This window comes from Somniosus microcephalus, chromosome 21 (assembly GCF_052327205.1).
Source record: "Somniosus microcephalus isolate GS21.2 chromosome 21, FLI_Smic_1.0, whole genome shotgun sequence".
NCBI lineage: Eukaryota > Metazoa > Chordata > Chondrichthyes > Squaliformes > Somniosidae > Somniosus > Somniosus microcephalus.
In genome coordinates this window covers 71,611,785-71,632,368 of record NC_141007.1, presented here as the reverse complement: position 1 = coordinate 71,632,368, position 20,584 = coordinate 71,611,785, and the positions used below count along the sequence as shown (strand labels likewise).

General features: G+C 47.4%; 1 protein-coding gene across 1 annotated transcript; it reads left to right on the top strand.

The window, feature by feature from the left end:
• Positions 1–5,164: 5,164 nt before the first annotated feature.
• Positions 5,165–20,340, top strand: LOC147102948 (voltage-dependent calcium channel gamma-5 subunit). Its single transcript, XM_085963924.1, has 5 exons — positions 5,165–5,385; positions 9,345–9,431; positions 11,335–11,475; positions 12,120–12,265; positions 18,328–20,340. Exons 1-5 carry the CDS (start codon positions 5,178–5,180, stop codon positions 18,583–18,585), a joined length of 840 nt encoding a protein of 279 aa, XP_085820050.1. The 5' UTR covers positions 5,165–5,177; the 3' UTR covers positions 18,586–20,340.
• Positions 20,341–20,584: the final 244 nt, after the last annotated feature.

The window sequence follows — 20,584 nt, the reverse complement described above, 5'->3', positions numbered from 1 at the left end:
TGGACTGGATGCCTTACTCGGAGTGCAATTACTAACTAAGCCAATAGGAAACCCATCTGTGCCCCTTCAGAATGCTTTGGTCAAAACCTGGGAGAATTTGGTTTTGTCAGCCAGTACAAAAGGTTAGCCCAGCATCCCAGAAACATGAAATACAATGTGAGCAGCTCCCCCAGTGGTGGCAAGGTGACGCAGTGCCCTGTAGCACCAAGTTGTGACACTATGGTGGGATGCAGGTTTGATTCCCCTACACCACTGAGTTTCTGACCTCGGGGGTTTTACAGTAAAGGGGTGCACAGCAGATCTGTCACCTCTCTCCTGGGAGAGAGGAAATCAGTGAGTCATTGCCCAGGGGCTCCTCCTAGCATTTTTCCTCGTAACTGGTTCACAGCAATGGTGAGACAAAGGTGGTGCGGTCTGCCTTGGACGGTAGCGTAATACGAGCAATGTGTTATTGCCCATTTTGTGCCAGGACCCGAGGAACCATTTCCACCCCAAAGGGTGAAAAACAGAAAGTGCTTACTCTCACATTTAAAAAAAAAAAGAAAAACTTGCATTTCTATAGCGCCTTTCATGACCTCACGATGTCCCAAAGTGCATTACAGCCAATGAGGTACTTTTGAAGTGTAGTCACTGTTGTAATGTAGGAAATGCAGCAGCCAATTTGCGCACAGCAAGTTCCCACAAACAGCAATGAGATAATGACCAGATAATCTGTTTTAGTGATGTCGATTGAGGGGTAAATATTGGCCCCAGGACACGGGGGAGAACTCCCCCGCTCTTCTTCAAAAAGTGCCATGGCAACGGCAGACAGCACCTCCGACAGTGCAGCACTCCCTCAGCACTGGCACCTCCGACAGTGCAGCACTCCCTCGGCACTGGCACCTCCGACAGTGCAGCACTCCCTCGGCACTGGCACCTCCGACAGTGCAGCACTCCCTCGGCACTGGCACCTCCGACAGTGCAGCACTCCCTCGGCACTGGCACCAGGGGGTGTCAGCTTAGACTTTTGTGCTCAAATCCCTGGAGTGGGACTTAAACCCACGACCTTCTGACTCCAGAGGCGAGAGTGCTGCCCACTGAGCCATGGCTGACACCTCAAAATAAAGATCCTCTGCTGCTAAAGATGGGCGAATGGAAAAAAGATATAAAAATTTTCCCAGAGAGCCAATGATTGTAACCACTGAAAGAGTAGAGTCCAAATGGTGGGAAGGAAGCATTATATATACACTAAAAAATGTGATTAAAGAAGTACCTCGGGTAGGGCACTTGTGATGTGACTTCAACTAAAAGGAGAGGGGGGGGATCAATAAAAGGACAGAATGTTACTTCTTCCAATTTTGTAACTTGCTGATCAATTAATGCCATTTTAATTGTTCATAGGACTAGATCTCATCACAGTAATTGGAGGATTATTATCTCAAGCATCAGATTCCCTGTGCCTTAATTGGAATTGTTGCTGCTGGCTGTTCATTAATAGATTCATTATAGTTAATCACAACAGGGTTGATGTTCCTCCAGGGGCTATTTTTTAAACACTTGGGTTAACACGTTTGGGTCAAATTCCCATGTGTGCTGGTTTTTAACAAAAGCGTGTACAGAAATTTGACATAAGCCCGTTAATCAGTGTGCTGCAACAATGCAAGGAAGAAGTTTAACCTAACATAAGCTAATAGCATGTTCAGGGATACTTCTTTCTGTGATGCAATGTGCATTGGCAAGGGGTTTATGGTAGAGAGAGACCTGAGAACATGCAGCATAGGAACTGACAAAGGATGACACTTAAAAGGGTCCTGACTGCATGACTGTATACTTGTTGAGTGTATATAGGAGCTGTTAATATTTTAATTGTGGTTAATAAGGTCACCAAACAGTCTCCTGTTATCCTGTAAAGTGTAGAATCCATTTCCCTCCTCATTTCACATGCTTCCCTTAAATAAAAAGTAGCGCCTTCTGATTTTTGTTTATTCTGCAGTTTCTTGACAGATCATTGAAGGATTAACAATCCTTACACAGAGCTGTTACTGATCCACAATCAATCTCAGTCCAGCTGAAGTGTAGGGAAGCAGCAGGCATCTACTCACACATTCACCAGGGACCACAATGCTTTTCTCTCCAGTTTTGAAGAAGGGTCAAACCCGAAACGTCAACTCAAATTTCTCTCCACGGATGTTGCCTGACTTGCTGAGTTTTTCCAGCATTTTCTGTTGTTATACCACAATGCTTATCTCTGGTTTCTCTTTAATCCACAGTGATAAAAACCTCAAACCTTATTTTCTTTTAAAAGTCTAAGCTCCTGTTTCTTTATTGCGGCTAAATTGATCCTTCAGGAAGCATCATACCCCATTAATCCAACCTATTACTTAAAGAAATAACAACAGAAAATGCTGGAAAAACTCAGCAGGCCAGGCAACATCCGTGGAGAGAAAATAAAGTCAACGTTTCAGGTGAACCCTTTGTCAAGACTAAAGAAGCACAGGAAATGAAATAGATTAAGAGGCCGGGCTGGGAGAGAACAAAAGAGAAGAGACATTAAGAGGTATTCAAAACGAGACGAGATGGTGATAGGACTAGTGGAGACAAAAGACGGCTCTAGATTAGGTGTGAAATGCGCTGGCAGAATGGGAGACAGCTGCCATGTGGGAGAGAGAAAAAAAAGGAAAGGGAGGGGGGGGGAAAGGCCAAAACAAACGTGTGGATAAAAAATATAAGTAAAAATGTAATAGGGGCCGAGGTTATGATCTGAAATTGTTGAACTCGGCCCCTATTACATTTTTACTTATTTTTTATCCACACCTTTGTTTTGGCCTTCCCCCCCCGCCTTTCCTTTTTTTCTCTCCCACATGGCAGCTGTCTCCCATTCTGCCAGCGCATTTCACACCTCATCTAGAGTCGTCTTTTGTCCACTAGTCCTATCACCATCTCGTCTCGTTTTGAAAACCTCTTAATGTCTCTTCTCTTTTGTTCTCTCCCAGCCCGGCCTCTTAATCTATTTCATTTCCTGTGCTTCTTTAGTCTTGACAAAGGGTTCACCTGAAACGTTGACTTTGTTTTCTCTCCACGGATGTTGCCTGGCCTGCTGAGTTTTTCCAGCATTTTCTGTTGTTATTTTGGATTTCCAGCATCTGCAATATTTTGCTATCACACTATTACTTAAAGAATTCACCTTGGACTAGACTACCTCCCATTTTTAAGAATAATCCTTCTTGTTTAGGACGGGGTGATGGTGCGGGAAGCTAGCGAGGAGAGCATTTGGGGAAATGCAACCTTGAAGTTGCAAAGGTGTGGGTGAGATTTCATTGGGGGTGAGGTATGGGTGTAGGCAGGCGATATTCTAGAATTGGCAGTAAGCTGTTTTGATGATGGACTGGATGTAGAGTTTGAAGCTCAGTTCACGTCAAGCAGGACACCGAAGTTGTACATCTTTGGGTTCAGACTGAGCAGCAGAACAGGATGGTGTCAGTCTTGCTGATGAGATCAACAAAGTTCTGGCTTATTATAAGAAAGGACAGAACTCGCCTTTCACCACCTCAGGACATCCCAAAGTGCTTTACAGCCAATGAAGTACTTTTGGAGTGTAGTCACTGTTGTAATGTAGGAAATGCGGCAGCCAATTTGCGCACAGCAAGCCCCCACAAACAGCAATGAGATAATGACCAAATGATCTGTTTTAGTGATGCTGGTTGAGGAATAAATATTGGCCAGGACACCGGGGAGAACTCCCCTGCTCTTCTTCGAAATAGTGCCATGGGATCTTTTACGTCCACCTGAGAGGGCAGATGGGGCCTCGGTTTAACGTCTCATCCAAAAGACAGCACCTCTGACAGTGCAGCACCCCTCAGTACTGCACTAGACTGTTAGCCTATTATGCAAAACATACAAATGTTTTATCGCCATTTACATTTCTTTTCTTTCTGATTTTTCTCCCCCTTTCCTCTCTGCCTATTTCTCCCTGTGCCATACACCTTTTTGGGGGGATTGCTCTGTGCTTTGCATCTGTGCAATTTCTGATAATGTAACAGCATCACTATTGCAACATTGCTAAAACTTGCAAATTAATTAATGATTCATTGATTTTGTACCATCGTTTAAAAGCACAGGAATAGCTCGATACATATTCTCTCTCCTTTCTACCCCCGGGAATCATGTACATTAGTGCAATAATGAAAATCAATAAATGGCTAATGAAATTGCAAGTGTTGTTGATTCTATTAATGTCATCTTCACACAAACACTTCCCAAATTAATGAAAAGATAATTAGTTCAAGGCTCCAAACCTGAGATTCACTCCCACTCTCTTGGTTGGTGAATATTGTTGTTCAAACCATTGAGAATTATACCAAGAATAGTACCAGTCATCAAGTTGTCATTGGCTGAGCAAGAGTCAACAGTCCCTGGAAGAATCAACATCTTCAGGAGAGAAGGGAGAAAATTTGGGGGAAAAAACAAATCCCAAGGCAGAGGCCGAGGATTTTCTTGAAATACGTTTTCTTTTTTTTTCCTCCAACAATTTTCTTCACAACCCTCCATGGACAACAGGTGCCCTCCAATAACTTGTCCAAGTGGCCATCATTTACGTGGAACCGTGACTGTTTGGGGAGCATGCAGATGTCCTTTAACCTTTCCTTACTTGATGTGTATGGGCACCTCCAGCAGGCCCCCACTGATCAGTGATCAGGAGTGGGAACACTGGTTAATTTCCACCCCCCCCTCCCTGATCTCGGGGCTTTAAAGCTAATTGTAGCACCCCTACTGTCAGCCCAGGTGAGATATTCAGCGTAGATACAGGGACCAAATCTGGGACCTTCTTGCCTCTATTGGATTCATTCACTGAGCCACCCGGGGATCGGGATGCCAAACCTCTGGGATTGTCTTCGAGTCTCCAGGAATTGAAGATTCATCTCCTGGACCAAACCAGGGAGGAAAATTCATAGGGGTGTTAAAAAGAATTGTGTGTATTTTTAGTATTTTTTTGAACACTTTCATTTACTAGTTACAAAAGTATTTCAGGATAAAGAAATGGCTGTCTGAGCAGGCGGGGCGGTTGGAGGCGGGAGGTCACGTGATGAAACCTCCGGGAATATGTCCAATCAGAGGCGGCGATCTGACCCAGGGAGACACCGTGGGTGATTAATTAATTTGTATATTCTGTGCCCTGCAGTTTCCTACAAACGATCCAGATGTTGTGTGGAATGACCTCATGTGGCAGGAAGGCCCTGACTCTCCTGAGCAGCGTGTTCGCTGTGTGTGGGCTGGGTCTCCTTGGGGTGGCGGTTAGCACCGACTATTGGCTATACCTGGAAGAAGGGACCATTTCCCCCCAAAACATGACAACGGAAGTCAAGATGTCGCTGCACTCTGGCCTGTGGAGGGTCTGTTTTCTGGCAGGTATGGACATTGTCCTCAGCTCCGGTTTTATTGCTCATGAGCTAAGACTGCTCAGGAGTGCAGAAAAGATTCACCAGGCTGATACCTGGGATGGCAGGAATGACGTATGAGGAGAGATTGTGTCGATTGGGCTTATACTCACTGGAGTTTAGACGATTGAGAGGGGATCTCATCGAAACCTATAAAATTCTGTCAGGCCTGGACAGACTAGATGAAGGAAGGATGTTCCCGATGGCCGGGGAGTCCAGAACCAGGGGTCATAGTCTAAGGATAAGGGGTAAGCCATTTAAGGCTGAGATGAGGAGAAATTTCTTCACCCAGAGAGTGGTGAACCTGTGGAATTCTCTGCCACAGAGGGCGGTGGAGGCCAGTTCATTAAATATATTCAAGAAGGAGTTGGATATATTTCTTAAGGCTAAAGGGATCAAGGGATATGGGGAGAAGGCAGGGACAGGGTACTGAATTTGGATGATCAGCCATGATCTCATTGAATAGCGGAGCAGGCTTGAGGGGCCGAATGGCCTACTCCTGCTCCTATCTTCTATGTTTACTCGAAAAAGACAAATGGCAGATGAAGTGTCCTACCCAAAACCTTAGCCTATTTTGCTCTTTCAGATACTGACGGACCTGCTGTGCATTTCTGCCATTTTCTGTTTTCATTTGATGGCCTAGAAATTAGTCTGGCCCCGTTTAGACTCGGCGCTGCGTGACCAGCCCGCGCCCGGTCCAAGAGGCCCGAGAATCGATGGAGATCAGTCCTCGGGCCTCATCAACGTACTGATGGACGCGCCACCCCAGGAAGACTTCAGTGCCGGGCCACCTGCCTCACCGGCACCGGCCCTTGGGTAAGTCCCGGGTGGGGGGAATTGGAGCTGGCTATGGTGGGGGAAGTGGGGTGGGGCAGCAACTGCGCCTTATGGAACCAGGGAAGCACTCCTGTGCCTCCTGGTGGCCGCGGTGGAATGCTAATTTCTCGATGGGGGTCCTTCAACAGTAGTCAGGCTCATAATTTACATATTTAAGAGGCCTAAAAAAGGCCCCCTTTATCATTTAGCAATGCGACTAACACCTGCACAGATTGGGTGCAGGCCGTCCTACTGATAAAATCTTGTGCTCTGAGCCTGTTTTGCATCTGAAGAATAGGTGCAACCTGTACCAATGTCTACCCCGATAAATATGAATGAATGTGGCCATCTTGGCTCCTCCAGCAAAAACTCTCCGAATCCACTGACTTTTAAATCACTCCAAAAGATTTTACACCCTCTAACCTAACCGCTAATAATGTTTGAAAAACTAACCTATCAAATAAGGAATTATAACTGTTGCCATAGTTTCCAAAATTGAACTATGACCTTACATAAGAACATAAGAATTAGGAGCAGGAGTCAGCCATTCGGCCCCTCGAGCCTGCTCCGCCATTCAATAAGATCATGGCTGATCTTCGACCTCAACTCCACTTTCACCCTATCCCCATATCCCTTGATTCCTTTAGTGCCCTTTAATCCGCCAGGCGACTGTTTGGAGCCTGACTATACATGACCACGCTCCCATACGAGTTGGCCTACACACAGAGATACTGTCGTAACCACAAATAAAATTCCTGTTTTGAAAGTTCATTTGTGCTGTGAAGATTGGTATAACAAATTAAATCAGCTTTATATCCCCAAACCGTTGTCAACAGAATAGTTGCTGTTATGTGGGGATTGAGGGACAAACTGGGTCACTCAGCAGGAACAATCTAGACTGAACAGCGAGGGAGAGGGACAGCGCGATGTCACATTGCTCCTTCCTGCTCACAGTTACCCCACACAGCAATCTTACGGTCGCTGCGTGTGATCAGCAAGCAGTCCTGAGTCCAGTCGAGCAGTGGCCTTGCAACTCCCCCGACAGGGACCAACAGTAAAAGTGAGAATTAGCCTCGGGACTGCTTTTATGCAACTTCCTGCCGGCTGAGTATAGAGCAGCACTGGTGAGAGAGGAGAACTGGTTTCCCCGCCCACCCTCCCAGCTGCACAGCAGAGCAAGACACTGAACAGAGATGACTAACAGACAAAAACAACCACTCACATCGTATAGTGCTTTCAATGCAGTAAGACGTCCCAAGGCACTTCACTGAAGCGTAAATCATGCAAAAAAATTGACACTGAGCCAAGAAACAGGCATTAGGACAGGTGACCAAACGCTTGGTCTAAGAGGTAGGTTTTAAGCAATGTTTTAAAGGAGGAGAGGTGAAGCGGTTTGGGGAGGGAGTTCCAGAACTTAGGGCCTAGACGGCTAAAGGCCCGGCCACCAATGTTGTGGTGAAGGAAGTGGGGGGATGCGCAAGAAGCCAGGGGTGGAGGAACACAAAGTTCTCGGGTGTAGGGCTGGAGGAGGTTACAGAGATAGGGAGGTGCGAGGCCACGGAGGGATTTGAACACGAGGATGATTATTTTAAAATCATGGGGTTGGTGGACTGAGAACCAATGTAGGTCAGTGATCACAGGGCTGAAGTCAAAGTAGAGAAACATTTCAAATGGTAGATCATGACAGAGAGAATCTACTCACATGAAAAGGACATCCTCACCTCTCCTGGACAATCAGGACCCTGACCCATTAATCTGGGAGTGATACAGTAAACCCGCCCAGGACACACATACACATTATTTAAAGGTGTAAAATTGTCACAAAAAAATAGTCCACTACAAGCCGCCTTACTTTATCCACAGGCATTATTTTGAAAGCAGCCCATTTTCAAAGTGGTAGTAATGAATGTTTCCTATTTGGTAAAGTTTATACTTTAACATGAAGACTGAGTATTTAGAGTTTTTGTTCATATAAATCAATCCACCTTTCAGTTTAAAAATATATATATTCCTCGGCTTTACATGTGGGTCCCAACCCAAACATCTGACCTGTCCCAGGCCTCTGATTTTTTTGCAGGTCAAGTGACAAGAAAAGAGGGTTTTGTAGTGGTTTAAAATGACCATGTCTTGTTTTGCAGAGGTTTAAAACTCCTGCATATATCCAATGACACTGTGTCACACAAGTATATAATACACTTGTGTATATATCATATATACACTGATTTACAGATATATAAAATACTCCTGTATATGTCGTATACACTGCCTTCTAGAGGAACACACACTCCTGTATATGTCGTATACACTGCCTTCTAGAGGAACACACACTCCTGTATATGTCGTATACACTGCCTTCTAGAGGAACACACACTCCTGTATATGTCGTATATACACTGCCTTCTAGAGGAACACACACTCCTGTATATGTCATATACACTGCCTTAATAGAGGAACACACACTCCTGCATATGTCATATACACTGCCTTCTAGAGGAACACACACTCCTGTATATGTCGTATACACTGCCTTCTAGAGGAACACACACTCCTGTCTATGTCATATACACTGCCTTCTAGAGGAACACACTCCTGTATATGTCGTATACACTGCCTTAATAGAGGAACACACACTCCTGTATATGTCATATACACTGCCTTCCAGAGGAACACACTCCTGTATATGTCATATACACTGCCTTCTAGAGGTAATAAACGCCTCTGTATATGAAATTGCCATATTAAACATTGCTGTATATAATGCGACAGCCTTACAGAAGTCTAACCCTCTGCCTTATCTATATCTAATAATAGTCTTACAATGGTAACATACTAGTATGTGTTTTGTAGAGTATCCCGCTGTTGTAAATGCAATACTCTTATTTCACAGAAGTAACTTTCCTCTCGCTATGATGTACTCCACTTTACAGAGGCACCAGCCTGCTGTGCTATTAATGATACTCTGACGTACAGACATAGCACTTCTGTGTGGGGAGGCAGTGCTTCAGGGGCTGTAATTTTCAAGATTTCCCGATGGTTTTTGATGCAATTTTTATTGCCGCTGCTGTGTGATTTGTACTGATTGAGTGTTTAACAGCCTGCTGTTTGTACCTGCAGGAAAGGAGCGTGGGCACTGCTTTACCATCGAGTACGTGATGCCAATGAATGTGCAGCTGGCCTCCGAATCCACCGTCAGTGTTTTAAGTCGGTATCCATTCTGCGTCCAATCAGAAGTTCAATATTGAAATAAATAAGAACAGGTTACATAGAATTAAATCGAGTCTACAGCACAGAAACAGGCCATTCGACCCAACTGGTCCATGCCAGTGTTTGTGCTCCACACGAGCCTCCTCCCACCCCTCTTCATCTCACCCCATCTACATATCCTTCTATTCCTTTCTCCCTCATGTCTAGCTTACCCTTTAATGCATCTCTGCTCGTCGCCTCAACTACATCTTGTGGTAGCAAAGGCTTTATCGCATCTCTCAGATACATCTCAAAGTGCTTCACATACAATGAATTATTTTGAAGTGCTGTAATTGTTATGTAGGAAAATGCGGCAGCTATTTTGTGCACGTAAAAGAAAGACTTGCATTTCTATAACGCCTTTCACAACCTCAGGACATCCCAAAAGGCTTTACAACCAATGAAGTACTTTTGAAGTGTTGTCACTTTGGCCAGATAACTCCCCTGCTCTACTTCGAAATAGTGCCACGGGATCTTTTACGTCCACCTGAGAGAGCAGACGGGGCCTCGGTTTAACGTCTCATCCGAAAGACGGCACCTCTGGCAGTGCGCCACTCCCTCAGCACTGCACTGGAGTGTCAGCCTAGATCTTTATGCTCAAGTCTCTGGAGTGAGACTTGAACCCACAACCTTCTGACGCCGAGGTAAGAGTGCTGCCCACTGAGCCACAGCTCCCACAAACTCCCTGCTCTTCTTCAAATAATGCAATAGGATCTTAAATGTCCAGAAGCTCTATGCACTGTTCAACAGCGCAGCACTCCCTTAGTATAGATTATGTGCACAGTTCTTGGACACATAACCCTGTGAGAGAATGTGAGCAAATGTGAGCGAATGCTGCCAAGTCACCCAAGCTGGGAAATGAAGGCTAAACTTCTAATGTACAGTAATTCCCATTTCCGCACCAGAGATTATGACTAGATAAATAATAACAGATCAAACGCCTGGTACTGAGATAAATGGAACTTCTCGCATTTCCTTCAGTCTTTGGGTTACTGTTATGAACAGACAGAAAGATACCTAAGTCAGCATTGCACTTCCTGATGTCTTACTAACAGGGTCACGTTGGTTCTGCGTACACCTGTGCAGTACAAGGTGCACCACAGGACAATCTCTCTCTAGTTCTTTGCCCCATATGGTGTAGGCATGATACTGAAAGGGTGAAACCCTGAGCTGGGGATCCAGCATATTCATTCAAGAATCAATCATGGAGGCCAATATCTTGATTAGCATCTTATAAGTTTAAATGAGCAGAGGGGCAACTGTAGCAATGCAGGAACACAATTTAAGGTTGTGGGATGGTGGTGGCTGGGGGGGTGTGGGGTGCGGTGGTGTAGTCCTGGAGATTGGTAATAGGAACATATCGGAGAGTGTCTGGAGAACCAGTGTTGATGTTTAATATGTTTAGAGTCCTTGACACTGGGGATAGGGGCATCAATTGGTGCCACTGTTAGCTAAAGGTAAGGCTTTAAATGTAATGACAGTGCTGCACTGTCTGAGGTGCTGTCTTTCGGATGAGACATTAAACCGAGGCCCCGTCTGCTCTCTCAGGTGGACATAAAAGATCCCATAGCACTATTTCAAAGAAAAGCAGGGGAGTTATCCCCGGTGTCCTGGCCAATATTTATTCCTCAATCGACATCACTAAAACAGATTATCTGGTCATTATCACATTGCTGTTTGTGGGAGCTTGCTGTGCACAAATTGGCTGCCACATTTCCTACATTACAACAGTGACTACACTTCAAAAAGTACTCCGTTGTCTGTAAAGTGCTTTGGAACACCCTGAGGAAGTGAAATGCACCGTAGAATGCAAGTTCTTTCTTTCTTACTAGTGATTCCTCGGATCTTTTCCTTTCCACAGAAATGATTCGATCATCTACTCCTTTCCCACTGGTCAGCCTGTTTTTCATGTTCATTGGCTTTGTGATGAACAACATTGGACATATCAGACCTCACAGGACTATCTTAGCATTTGTGTCAGGAATCTTCTTCATACTTTCAGGTAATGGTCAAGAAAGAAGAAGAAAAAAACAGCAACTTTGCTGAGTTTCCACTCATTGTCAATGTGTTTTCTGCTGCTCCATTTTGTTTAGTCACCTTTTGGACTGTGAGGTATTTCCCTGCTCAAGAAAGCGGGAAAGTTGGCCTGATAGGAGAATGTCTGCAAGCGTGGCCTATGGTGACTCTCCTGTGTTCTTTTATCTCTTTTTGCTTAGTGGAGGAGTGTCAAGCATCCACTAACACCGCCTGGTGTCGGCACAGCCAGCACCCAACAACCTGGGGCATGGTGGAGACTTGTGTCATAGCAACACAGGAGCAGTGTGCAGGACCAGAGGCTTCTGCGGTTCATCTGACTGGTCCCAACATATGAAAAATACCATACACTGTCTCTCATACTCCCTCGAATCGTGATTCTCACAAATATCTATCCAGTTCCCTCTTGGATCTGCCACTCGACCTTGGAATCTGCAGTGGCACCAACATGCTGTGCCACTATGCCAACTTGCTTCCTGGCATCTCCTTTTGATATTTTTGTTGTCGCATATTTTGATGTTCTTTAGCCTGCCACCACATGTTGGAATAATCGATAATATTAATCACAACTTCTTACTGTTTACGTGACACTCATGTTTTGCACAATTGCAGGTTTGTCACTGGTCGTTGGACTCGTCCTGTACATATCCAGCATCAACGATGAAATGCTAAACAGAACCCCGGACTCGGACAGCTATTTCCACTACAAGTACGGATGGTCCTTTGCCTTTTCAGCCATATCGTTCCTGCTGACCGAGGTAATTACCAGTCCAAATTCAGCCAAGCTTTGCCCGTACCTGGCTCAGCTCATTAGATTTAATCCCAGATCAACAAAACATTGCTTCAGGTTCCAGGGAATCAGTTTGACCAGATTGGACTGTGATCTAAACCATTGGCATCTACTGGGGTTAATCAGTACACAAAGGAGGTTAGGTGACAGATTGAATCACCAAAGTATGGTTATGTTTGGCTTATCACCTGGGTACCGCTCTTTGCTCTCTCATCAGGTGCGCTATTGTCGATTTTTGTCTCCTCACACAATAGTCGGCATCCATTCAGGGCAGACTTGCTGCCTACTCACTGTCAGTGCTGCTCTTAAGTGGCTGCTGAGGGATATGGGAGCGCAGTTTAGAGGGACTCCGTTCCACACTTTCCTTTCCTCCTCCTGGGATAAATCTTCACTCTCCATCCAAAGTTTCCCATCTCCCTTGGTGGTCCTGTCGCAATTATGTGAGGAATATTGGGTGCAATCCCTTGGCGGGGGAGGGGTTAAAGACTGCTTCTGAATCCCAGGTCTGTAGATTTGTCATTTGTTAAAAGCTTATTAAGGGAATCAAGGGATATGGGGATCGGGCAGGAAAGTGGAGTTGAGGTAGAAGATCAGCCATGATCTTACTGAATGGCAGAGCAGGCTCGAGGGGCCGAATGGCCGACTCCTGCTCCTAATTCTTATGTTCTTGTGTCATACACCATTCATTGAGCTCCAATCACAGTAACACCTCATTGAAGCAGGCAGCCTCACTGCACCTTTTAGGATATATTGAACATCTGCATTTAATTACTTGACCGTCCCAGTTTCAATAGTCAATAACACTGATGAACTATATTCGTTATGGTTAGGTATTTTATTTCTGATTATAACCAAATATCACTGATTGAGAATTGATCAGTGGGATTTTAAAGTCTTTCATGAAAGAAAACCCCTTGAGGATTGACCGATGCAGTAGGTTAACCCTCTCCCCAACACTGGGGCCTCAGATTGAATCCAGGATAGGCAGAGGGATGGAAGTTTGCGCCAACTGCTGGTTGTGAAAGTCCTCGATGACTCAATTGCAGTTCATTACAGAAGAAGCCTGTGTCTGTGCCTGTGCCGGCTCTTTGAATGAGCTACCTGATGCGCTATCAATTACTGCGAAAGACTGGAAGTTAAGTGAGTAACAAACAGGCTTTTATTAGCTAAAGAACGAAGGCATGCCTCTAGTGGTCGACCGGTCCTGAATGCCTGGGGGACTGCAGAGCAGCCGCCTTTATACCAGGGCATATGGGTGGAGCCAGGGGCGGAGCCAGCTGAGGCATGCACAGACAGGTACAACAATGGGCAAGAGTGAACAACAGTGAAGTGAACAACAGTGAAGTGAACAACAGTGGTTTACCACATTCACCCCTTGCTTAAAATGAGTCCGACGGGGTGAAGTGTATTAAAAGTTTGTATAATTGAGTCTTTCTGGGGGTCTTGTATGCCGTCGTGATCATCGTGGCGACGGCAGAGGTAGTGCAGCTTCCGACGCCGAGTCCCGCGTGGGCCGGCGCACTGGCATGTTGTCCTCCTGGGTGTTGGGTTGGTTGGTGATCAATGGCGGGTCACGGGGCCACGGCGTGCCGTCTACAGGGGTTAGGTATGGGTCCGTTGCCGCCGGTACATTGTGGGTAGCGGTGATGTTGGTTTCAGGGGCCCCCGAGGGTGCGAGGTCTCGTATGGAGACTGTGTCCTCCCGCCCGTCCGGGTACGCAATGTAAGCGTACTGGGGGTTGGCGTGGAGGAGGTCGACCCTCTCGACCAGGGGGTCTGTTTTATGGGTCCTCACGTGTCTTCTCAGTAGGACCGGCCCTGGGGACATCAGCCATGGCGGTAGCGATGTCCCCGATGTGGACTTCCTTGGGAAGACAAACATTTTCTCGTGAGGGGTGGAGTTAGTGGCAGTGCAGAGCAGTGACCGAATAGAGTGAAGCACATCGGGGAGCACATCCTGCCAGCGGGAGGTCGGAAGGCCCCTAGACTTTAAGGCTAGCAGGGCGGCCTTCCAAACTGTCGCATTCTCTCTTTCCACCTGTCCGTTCCCCCGGGGGTTGTAACTGGTGGTCCTGCTTGTGGCAATACCCCTAGCGAGCAGGTACTGGCGGAGTTCGTCGCTCATAAACGATGAGCCCCGGTCGCTATGGATATAGCTGGGGAAACCGAACAGGGTGAAGAGGTCGTTCAGACATTTAATGACCGTGGCACTGGTCATGTCCGGGCAGGGGATGGCGAACGGGAAGCGCGAGTACTCGTCAATAATGTTGAGGAAGTACACATTGCGGTCGGAGGAGGGGAGAGGCCCTTTAAAATCAACGCTCAGGCGCTCGAAGGGGCGAGTGGCTTTTATCAGGTGAGCCCTGTCTGGTCTATAAAAGTGCGGTTTGCACTCAGCGCAGACTTGGCAGTTCCTGGTCATGGTCCTGACCTCCTCAATGGAGTAAGGCAGGTTGCGGGCCTTGATAAAATGGAAGAACCTGGTGACCCCCAGGTGGCAGAGGTCATTGTGGAGGGCCCGCAGTCTATCAACCTGCGCGTTGGCGCAGGTGCCACGCGATAGAGCATCCGGGGGCTCATTGAGTTTCCCGGGCCGGTACAAGATATCGTAATTGTAGGTGGAAAGTTCAATTCTCCACCTCAAAATCTTGTCATTTTTGATTTTGCCCCTCTGCTTGTTATTAAACATAAAAGCAACTGAATGCTGGTCAGTGAGTAGGGTGAATCGTTTTCCGGCCAGGTAATGCCTCCAATGTCTCACAGCTTCCACAATGGCCTGGGCCTCCTTTTCGACAGAGGAGTGTCTGATTTCGGAGCCTTGGAGGGTTCGTGAAAAGAAGGCCATGGGCCTTCCCGCCTGGTTAAGGGTAGCGGCCAGGGCAAAGTCGGACGCATCGCTCGCCACCTGGAAGGCGATGTCCTCTTTGATACAGTGGAAGGCTAAGCCGGCCTCTGCCGCCAGGGGAAAAGAGGTGGACTTGATAAGTGGACGGGCTTTGTCCGCATAATTAGGGACCCACTGGGCGTAGTAGGAGAAAAACCCCAGGCATCTCTTCAGGGCCTTGAGGCAGTGGGGCAGGGGAAGGTCCATAAGAGGACGCATGTGGTCGGGGTCGGGGCCGATGACTCCGTGTTCCACAACACAGCCAAGGATAGCGAGGCGGTTTGTGCAGAATATGCACTTCTCCTTGTTATACGTAAGGTTTAGGAGTTGGGCAGTGCGGAGGAATTTGTCGAGGTTGGCATCATGGTCCTGCAGGTCATGGCCGCAGATGGTCAAATTGTCCAGGTAGGGAAAAGTGGCCTGCAACGCATTTTGGTCGACCATCCGGTCCATCTCCCTTTGGAAAACGGAGACCCCGTTGGTGACGCCGAAGGGGACCCGAAGGAAGTGGTAGAGGCGGCCGTTTGCCTCAAAGGCAGTATACTGGCGGTCCTCATAGCGGATAGGGAGTTGGTGATATGCTGACTTAAGGTCAATAGTGGAGAATACGCGGTATTGCGCGATCTGATTGACCATATCAGATATGCGGGGGAGGGGGTATGCGTCCAGTTGGGTATATCGATTTATTGTTTGGCTGTAGTCAATGACCAGGCGCTGCTTCTTGCCAGTCTTGACGACTACAACCTGGGCTCGCCAGGGGCTGGTGCTAGCTTCGATAATCCCCTCCTTCAGGAGCCGCTCCACCTCAGATTTAATAAAAACTCTGTCACCAGCGCTGTATCGCCTGCTTTTGGTGGCGATTGGCTTACAGTCTGGGGCGAGGTTGGCGAACAACAGGGGGGGGGGGGTGACTTTAAGCATGGAGAGGCTGCAAAAGGTGCGCGGCGGGCAATTTGAAAACTGCTGGTTGCAGACTGTGAGTGGGGGAAGGGGTCCACCGTACGCCATCGTGACACTCTTAAGGTGGCACTGAAAATCCAACCCCAGTAGAACGGCAGCGCAGAGATCGGGTAGGACAAGCAGTTTAAAGTTTCTGTACTCTGTGCCCCTCACCGAAAGGGTCACCATGCAGTAGCCGCTGACGTCCGCTGAATGGGACTTGGAGGCCATAGAGACCCGGTGGCGCGCTGGCAGGACCGGGAGAGAGTAACGCCGCACCGTGTCGGGGTGGATAAAGCTCTCTGTGCTCCCGCAGTCGAAAAGACAGGTCATGGCGCGGCCGTTTACCTTTATGTCCATCATGGACCTGGCTAGTTGGTGAGGTCTAGACTGGTCCAGTGTAACGGAGGCCAGCATAGGGTCAGGCGCGTCGCTGTAGTCATCAGGTGAGGCGGTGGGTGAGTCGGGGGCCCGTTGCAAAAATGGCGGCCGGAACGGATCACACATGGTCGAGGGCGTCCAAGATGGCGGCGCCCATGATCCACACGTGGCTGGAGGCGTCCAAGATGGCGTCCAAGATGGCGGCATCCAAGATGGCGGCCCACTTGGCCCACACGCGGCACTGCTGGAGTTTGGGGTAGGTTTAGCCTTGCAGACGCTGGCGTAGTGCCCTTTCTTCCCACAACCAGAGCAGGTAGTGTTTTTCGCCGGGCAGCGTGCTCTGGGGTGTTTGGCTTGGCCACAGAAGTAACACTTCGGGCCCCGGGACATCGCTGCAGAAGTTGGGCCGTTGACAGGATGTGGCGGGGGTGGCGCGGTGCCGGGTGGCGGTCCTACCATGTCCCAGGATGGCGGCGCTCGCGCCATCCATGATGCGGCCGTGCGGTCAGGTGAGTAGGCGTCCATATTCTGTTGGGCCACGTCTAGCGAAAGTGCGAGGGCCGTGGCCTTCTTCAGGTCGAGTTCGCCCTGCTCTAACAGTCTCTGCCGGGTGTAGTTGGACCTGAGGCCCGCGACGAAGGCGTCCCGGACAAGTTCCTCCGTGTACACCGCGGCCGACACCTCTTTACATTTGCAGGCCCGGCCGAGCACCTTCAGCGCCCGTAGGTATACCTCCATCGATTCCCCGGGTTGCTGTTTGCGGGACCCCAGGAGGTGTCTGGCGTAAACTTCATTTACCGGGCGTGCATACTGTTCTTTAAGAAGGTCGAGGGCACCCTCATAGGTAGTCGCATCTTGGATGAGCGAATAAGCTTGGTGGTTCACCTTGGAGGTCAGAATTTTTAGTTTGTTGCCATCATTTTGAACAGAATCAACGGAGGCTTCTAGGAAAAGTTCAAAGCATCGCAGCCAGTGTGCGAACTTGGTAGATGCATCCGCCTCTTGAGGGTCTAGTTCCAGGCGTGCTGGTTTGAGGATTTGCTCCATCGGAAAAAAAATTAGCTAATAAAATTGATGCGCTATCAATTACTGCGAAAGACTGGAAGTTAAGTGAGTAACAAACAGGCTTTTATTAGCTAAAGAACGAAGGCATGCCTCTAGTGGTCGACCGGTCCTGAATGCCTGGGGGACTGCAGAGCAGCCGCCTTTATACCAGGGCATATGGGTGGAGCCAGGGGCGGAGCCAGCTGAGGCATGCACAGACAGGTACAACAATGGGCAAGAGTGAACAACAGTGAAGTGAACAACAGTGGTTTACCACACTACCCAATTAGTCCCACTCCCCCCTGCTCTTTGCCCACAGCCCTGCAAATATTTCCTTTTCAAGTATTTATCCAATTCCTTTTTGAAAGTTACTATTGAATCTTCCTCCAGGCAGCGCACTCCAGATCACAACACAAAGCTGTCCTTAATTCAGCACTAAGTGGAGAATCTCATTCAGAGAGGCGTGATTTTGGTTGGAAATGGAAACATTTGCTTGGGTGTGATCCCTTAGTTTACAACAGACACACAACAACCATCCTGATCTCTCCCAGCACCTTGCGCGTTCTCTGGTCCCAAGGATAAGTTGGGTGTTCTACAACGAGGCCTCTTACCAGGTGGGGCTGGGGGCGATCTGGGAGGGATGTGCATCGGCACTGCAGTTTAGGGATGAAATTTGGGGTGCGGGGGGAGAGAAAGTGATTAATTTCCCAACACTTGCAGGCCTCAATGCACTGAGCACAAAAATAAATTCACACCCTGCTTTGTACTTTGTGTTCTTGCAGAGCGCTGGAGTGATGTCAGTCTACCTCTTTATGAAGAGATACACTGCCGAGGAGATTTACAGACCCCATCCCAGCTTCTACAGACCGAGGCTGAGTAACTGCTCCGACTACTCGGGCCAGTTCCTGCACCCAGACGGCTGGCCTCGCGGGCGCAGCCCCTCCGACATTTCCAGCGACGCTTCCCTGCAGATGAACGCCAACTACCCAGCGCTTCTCAAGTGCCCAGACTACGACCAGATGTCCTCCTCGCACTGCTGAGCCCCGGCCCTCCAGAGTGCTTTGCCTCTGAGCAGCTAAGATGTCCTGGATCCCTTTTGTCCTTTCCGTTCTTGTGATGAGAACTGAACCGTCCAGGACGAGTTTAGCACAAGCCATCAGCTGGGCCTCGAGTTTCAGTATTTGCATGTTTGCAAAAACACGAACTGTCAGCTCACTTGGGGGGTGGAGGGGGTAACATGGACACAAATGAAGGTATCATGTGTTATTTTGTAATAATGTGTCTTTATTTTTGCAATGGTTTCATCCACTCAAATGTTGTGGAACCTAAAACACAAAATGTCATTGGAAAGCGGTAAATTTATACAGTGCATGACAAGTTAAACGCATTACGTTTCTGCAAATCAATTTGTTGCAGTTAAGAATTTTAGTTTTAAAAAGTTAGCAGTGGTTTAACTTCATGGTCCCTATGATCCGATCGTCAAAAGGTGATTGGCTGTCTGGCATGGCACTGTGGGGGCATAACCTTAAAATTAGAGCCAGGCTGTTCAGGGGTGACGTCGGGAAGCACTTCTTCACATAAAGGGGGTGAGGAAATCTGGAACTCTTTCCCCGCCCCCCCCCCCCCAAAAGCTATTGAAGCTGGGGAGGCAATTGAACATTTCAAAACAGATATTGATAGATTTTTGTCAGACAAGGATTATGGAACCAAGGTGGATAGATGGAGTTAAGATACAGATCAGCCATGATCAAATTGAATTGTGGTACAGGCTCGTGGGGCTGAACGGCCTCCTCCTGTTCCTATGTTCCCATTTATGCTGTAATCTGAGAATGGAGAACTAGTTTTGTGTAATCTAGTGACTGGGATATATGTCACCGAGAGCTAGTTGCTAGGATAAGCTCGGTCACCGACAGCTAGTTGCTAGGGTAAGCTTCGTCACCGAGAGCTAGTTGCTAGGATTGACTCTTGCCACATGGAGATGGTTGCTAGGTTAGATATTACCTAGAAACACACTGCATATGCTAGAAACAGCAAGTCACAACATGCTTGTGCTTACGTGCCAAATGAGACACCCGAGAGGAGGCAAGATTATGCTCCTCTATTAAACCGCCTCACATTTCCGATGTAACACATTTCTGACTGAATGGAACAGCTTAAATGTTGTCATTTTTAAATGCAATGGTAAGACTTTTTACTTGGATATTAAAATAATTTAAATATTGTCGTGTTCAACCAATGTACTGTCGACTTATTAATAAAATCAAATGGTGCCTTTACGAGATATTTTAGTTCAAATGTAAGCCACAGCTGTGTAATATTACATAGTATTTAGAAGAATTATGATAACTCTAGAATTCCCTCCCCAATCCTCTCCGCCTCTCCAGCTCTCGACGTCTCTCCTGTTTTAAGACTCCGCTTAAAACCTACCTCTTTGACCAAGCTTTTAGTCACCTGTCCTAATGTCTCCTTCTTTGGCTTGGTGTCAGTTTTTGTCTGATTGCGCTCCTGTGAAATGCCCTGGGACCTTTTACTGCGCAAACAAGACTCAAGAGAATGCGGGACTGCATTGCCAAATCAGCAGAATACAAGTCAAAGGCGGGTATGCTGGAACTGTCTTGTGCGGTGGTCAGACTGCGCTTTCACTATTGTCTTCAGTTATGGTCACCAGGACACAAGAGCAACATTTAGTTGTGGGGGGCGGGGGTGCAGAGAAGAGCTTTGTGGGCAGACCAGAGCAATAAGGTCTTCATAGCTTTGAAAGGCAGCAACTGAGGAGAGACCTTTCAGAAGTGTATGTATGTATATGTGTGTGTGTGTATATATTAGAGTGTGTGTGTGTATATATATATGAGTATATGTATCTATATATATATATATATGTGTGTGTGTATGAATGAATATAAAGATATTAAATGGTATAGAAAAGGGTAAATCCAGAGCACTATATAAGGTAAACCATGCCAGTAAGGCAAAGGGGCATAGATTCAAACTACTGAAAGGAAAATTTATGACCGATTCCAGGAAGAATTTCTTTCCACA